This window comes from Etheostoma spectabile, chromosome 18 (assembly GCF_008692095.1).
Source record: "Etheostoma spectabile isolate EspeVRDwgs_2016 chromosome 18, UIUC_Espe_1.0, whole genome shotgun sequence".
NCBI lineage: Eukaryota > Metazoa > Chordata > Actinopteri > Perciformes > Percidae > Etheostoma > Etheostoma spectabile.
In genome coordinates this window covers 13,553,448-13,559,034 of record NC_045750.1, presented here as the reverse complement: position 1 = coordinate 13,559,034, position 5,587 = coordinate 13,553,448, and the positions used below count along the sequence as shown (strand labels likewise).

The following is a 5,587-nucleotide window of genomic DNA, read 5'->3' as shown; positions in this document are numbered from 1 at the left end:
ACATCCCAGAGGGCCAAAGTATATGGGAACTATATCACTTTTTTTGGTAAAACATTTAGGCGAGAAAAGCATGTATTTTCAAGTGTGTGTAAAGAGGTGGTCTTTTTTATGTGGAGCAGCACCTTTGCTCTTTCTGTATTTTAGTACAGTGTGACGTTAAAAAAATGCATTAATTCAGTTTATGGAGAGGGATCAGAACCTGCCCCAAATCTGATAGACAAAAAAGAATTAAAGACTGGAAAAGATCATGGCTGGCCAACCACTCAGTCTTACTTGAGGAAAAAAAAAAAAAATGGTCCATGGTCTTTGTTATGTGGAGCAGCACCGTTGTTCTTTCTGAACTCTCCCTGAAAGTCTCTACGGGTTCATTTTAAAAAGTCCATTAGTTTCTTGTGATGTTAGTGGAGCTGTACGGATGTACACAGAGTGTGCTGTGTAGGTGCTTCCTTGTGCTGCATGCCTTCAGATTCCCTTCTCGCCAATAGACTATTATCAGTTTGAATAAAGGACGCTGCTGTGTGTCTTAGGCTGGTGGATCAATACAGCACTATCCTTGTGTCGGTTGTGTTTGGATAATTGGACAGATCAAGATGAATGGTGTGGAGGTCAGCACTTTGAGAGAGCAGGAGTAAAAACGAATGCTTGGCAAAACTTAAGACATGTATTACTGGTGCGGTGGTGAGAGGAAGTTTGTAAACAGGCAGCTTTGGAGGTGCAGGAGCCCTTGTTTGTTTGATGGATTCCAGCCAAAGCTGCTGCATCTCTACTCTGCCAGCTTGTAGTCTAATAATATGGAAAGTTTCCAATTTGATTATTTCACAGCTTCGGAAATGCAAGCATGGTTGAAGGTGAACTAACTAGGGCTGGGATGATATGCTTGTGTCCCGATTCGATTCTTTCACGATACATGGGCGCAGATACAATTTGTATTGCGATTTTCATTTATTGCAAATCTAGAAGAATTGTGACTCGATAGTATTGAGTATTGCGATTTTCCTTTCCTTTAACAAAAACTAAAGTTGAATACTACACTTTTAGAAACAATATATCATGAGACATTTCTAAAAACTAATTGTCAGTCTGACATTTATTGCATTTTTAAGTACATAAAATGTATTTTCTGCATTATCTGCTTTCACTGTTTTGCTAATAACAGATTTGATGTAGTCACTGTCAGCGGGACCGATGATTAGGTGAATCGTTGGTTAAAGAAGAAAAAAAGAAAAACTATTCAAGGAAAAATAAAAAAATAAAACAAATCAATTTTAAAAATCGCAACAACAACAAAAAAATCACTATATATAGGATTTCCTATTTTTTTTTTGCCCCTAACCCTAGAATTCACTCATCCTCACTGTGTTACACACAGACAGACACAAATCCACTCACTGAAGACGTGACTCGCCAACACCTCATGCGCGTGACCTTGAAGCTTCCCTCCTTCATCTGTTCGTTGGGCAACTTGACGTGGAAGTTGAGCTCATTGTTGCCGGCGCTGACAATGACTTGGCAACCCTTCTCGGGGAAGTCGGTGATACAAGGGTCAAACTTGATGTAGCCATAATATTTGAGAGTCTGACCTAAATGGATAAACTGAGGGAAAAACATAAAGAAACCTTTTTTTTTTCCTTCTCTATGGTCTACAGATGTATCTTTGGACAAAGACATTTCAAAGTATCAGCTGGACTCAAGTAAGGCAGAATCATCTAGAAGAGATGCCCTTTGCTTACTTCTTTCTTGGAACCTTTCTCCTGCAGTGATTTGAGCTGCCTGTCCTGGTCCTTGTTGACAAGTATCCAGCCTCGCTCAATGTCAGATACTGTCTGGTAAAGCAAAAACAAGAACAGAAGTTCATCTTTCTGCACAGATGCACAACACAAAAGTAGGTTTTTGTGTTTCCATGTGGGAGAAATCACATCCTAAGCCTTTCATGAAAACAGTGCAGATCAGCTAACAATTACACAGAAACATGCAAACACCATTTATTTCTGCTACACAGAGGCAACTCAGCAGTTCCAGATTTTAATCAAATCTGCAGCCCCAAAAATGCTTAACAAGACAACAAATCACACACAATCTTGCAGCAAAGGGAATACGTTATTAATAGGGTCATACAGGAACAAAAAAATCAAAACAAGCTGATATTGCAATCAGATAACTGAGGATCCAGGGGATGGACAAAAGCATTTGGCAGCCCAGGGATGAAGCAGCACTTGATTTAGTTTTCTAGGTGTGATGCTGGCACCAGGCAAGCTTAATAAAACAACAGCTGCGAGATGTAAACAAACCCAATCACGTCTAATTTGGTTTTTCTGTTTGGTTCCACATCTGAAGGGATATTTAATTGCAGTTGCATCTGAAAATAAACAACAGCGTCTGGTTTACTCGAGTAATCAAACCCCCTTACCTGGGCGTATAGCAAATTCAGGCCAACTCTGTTGTCCATGACATCCCCATCGTACGCCATGTCCCAGTAGCTGCAGAAACAAAAGACACAGTCACTCTTTCCAAATCTATATCTAAACATAAATTAGAAGAATTCACACAGTGGCACAGGTACAATTGCCAATTTGTTTGAATGAGAAAGCCTGACTCTATAAAAATACAATCCTATTTGGCCATTTGCCACGAAGCATATCATTTCCTAATACTCCGTCTGCACACCAAGCACCCTGACATAGCATAGTTGTCCCGTGTGAACAATGTCTCTCAAAAAAAATCTACTTTTTTTAATGAGTTAATGGAAAAAGGTCTGTTTCAGTTTTTTGATGAGGCATTTTTTTTCCAATAGATTATTTGTAAAATGTTTATTTAGTTTAATACTCATAAAAGGAAGTTTTTTAGCAAAATTATAAATCAAAAAATTTGAAAAATCTATAATCCACTTTGATAAAAATTACATCAAATATACACACGCATTTTGTGTTGTATCCCTCCTTCCTGTATTTCCTCGCTTTGTTTTAGTGTGAAACATTTGACCACAAGGAAGGATTGTGGAAAAGATGCACTGTGCCTTCATGTGTGTAGTGTACTTTTCTGTATATTGTCATCTAGACCAATGTTTTGCACTTTTGCTTATCTGTTTTGTTTAATAAATAATTAAATGATTCCACCACACACACACACACACACACCACACCACACACAACCACACACACACACACACACACACACACACACACACACACACACACACACACACATTACTTTGCCAAATTAGTGAAATGAAAGTGACTTGTAGACTAAATTCTTCAACTCAATGTCAGTGGGGCAACAGTGTAAGAGCATTCATCTCAAGGATTGTTTCCTGAAGGGCAGCTGGTCTGCCAGCTGGTTCCAGATCTGGAACCACATACAGTATGAAAATAGCCCCAATCTGATAAACAAAAAAAGAAAGAAAGACTGGAAATGATCATGGCTGGCCAACCACTCAGTCTTCCTTGAGAAAAAAATTAAAATAAATAGGGAGAATTTTTACACTTGTGCAATTTAAGATACTTCACTTCAATGTGTTTTTATAACTTAGGCCCTGGGTGTAAATGTCTTTATTTAACGGACACTGATTTTATAAAGCAGTTTAAAATAATTATCTGAGGCAGGGCACTGATTTTTTTTATCCATGTATCGTATGCTCTTTGGCAAGAATCTCATTTCATTCTTGTCTCTCAACACTTCACTGCAGGAGTGAAATTTAACATGTTGTAATTGCATGAGACAAGGGCTGTTAGAAGACAGAATTGTTCAAGCAGATGTAAAGCATGTTGCATGCTGCCGGGACACATCAGCAATTCAAAGCAGGTAACAAGAGAAAGAAGATGGGGAAAGAAGGAAAAAAAAAAGAGTAGTGGAAGATGTGTGTTGGAGACCGCTTTGATTTTGCTGCTTTGCTTTCAATCGAAAGTACACTGAAAGCCCCTGTTGAGTCATATGGTCTTTGTTTGAATTACCTTCATGCAAATACATGTACAGGTTACAAATGACTATTAGAAACTATTAAAGTATAAGAGACTATTAAAATATATAAATGTAATGTTTTCACTGAACAGAAACAACATTTTTAAGCATGCACTTTTAGCCAAAAGGAGCTTTTCAATTCCCTGACCTGAGGGATATTTCACAAAACCTAGAGAGTGGATAAAGCCCAGATTTCCCAGTTATCCTGGATGACTTAAGTCTTGACTTGGGTTGACAAAAGCAGAAGCACGTAAGTTACCCTAGAGATTTACTCGGTGCGGCTAGCCTGCTCCTGACCAGGCTAACAGCCAGGATTTACTTCTGTTCACTCAGCCGTGGTTTTACCGTATTTAGTTAAATATTATTTTAACATTGTGACCATTACTTCAAAACTTATTCATGTGACAGTTGTTGGTGCTGTTACATTGCTGAATGAAGACTACTGTTCATAGTGTTTTTAGAAGTTTGGTGAATATATTATGTCAATTGTTGATACGATTAGAAAAGGCTGATAAAGTTTCAAATTTAAATGAAGTCAGTGAATATACACACACACACACACACACACACACACACACATACATACATATACATAGTATATATACACATATATTATATAACAACACACCATATAATATATATAACATATATATATATCTATATATTATATATATATATATATATATATATATATATATATACTACATATATATATATATGTGTGTGTGTGTGTGTGTGTGTGTGTGTGTGTGTGTTATTATATATTCTTTTATGTGTGTTTTTTGTGGTGTGTGTGTTGTGTGTGTGTGTGTGTGTGTGTGTGTGTGTGTGTGTGTGTGTGTTTCTATAGTGGTTCAAACAAAGGCAGATTGGTCAGAGACCAATAGATTTATTTATTTATTCTTTAACAATAAAAGGATCATATATATTACTCTTCCATGTGCTTTTTATTTGGCATTCTTAGCACACAATTTGCGTTCTCTCCAGTAAACTGGGACTATAATTCGGAAGATTGTACAATTATAAAACCTATCCTAATTGTATAATTGTCCCAAATTATAGTCTCAGTTCACTGGATCAGTAATTATACAGTGCAGGCTACTGTACAAGTATGATACAACAGGGAGAGGACGTCTCAATGGTTTTTGAACTTGTATTTTTCGCTGGGGGGGAAATTAACTGATGAATACTCTATTACAGTCATGTTTACAGTGTGCATTGAGTTTATCTCTTAATTATCTTCATTATTTCTGGGTCATTTCTTTCTTTTCTATGTCCATGTATACGAGAAAGCAAAGCATATTTGGGAAGAAGCAAACTTGCGTGGAAGACAATAGCAAACAGACTGAATGATAGTCTAAAAAAATACATTTACCAACCACTTCTTTTAACTGAAACCATTCTGCTCACTTTTAATCCAAAATATACAACTGTTGCGTGCAATTTATTAGTAGCCTAACTCCTTGAATGTTATAATTATGACTGTAACAATTCAGTCATAGTCACATAATGTGTATTTTTTAGGCTGCTTTTAGACATTAGTTTTCAACGTTTTCTCTTGCGGTTTCTTAAAAAATAATGTGTTTCACTTCATTAAACGTACATGAGAAGCTGCTGCTCACTCTGTGTAAAG

General features: G+C 36.9%; 1 protein-coding gene across 2 annotated transcripts in view; it reads right to left on the bottom strand.

The window, feature by feature from the left end:
* Positions 1–5,587, bottom strand: part of snx17 (sorting nexin 17) — a 32,375-nt gene that overhangs the window by 8,296 nt on the left and 18,492 nt on the right. For both annotated transcript variants that reach the window (XM_032543748.1, XM_032543749.1), the window contains exons 8-10: positions 2,408–2,477; positions 1,731–1,823; positions 1,390–1,593 (exon numbers count right to left, since the gene is read on the bottom strand). In XM_032543748.1, the coding sequence (XP_032399639.1) occupies positions 1,390–1,593; positions 1,731–1,823; positions 2,408–2,477 (367 nt within the window). The remainder of the gene's footprint in view (positions 1–1,389; positions 1,594–1,730; positions 1,824–2,407; positions 2,478–5,587) is intronic.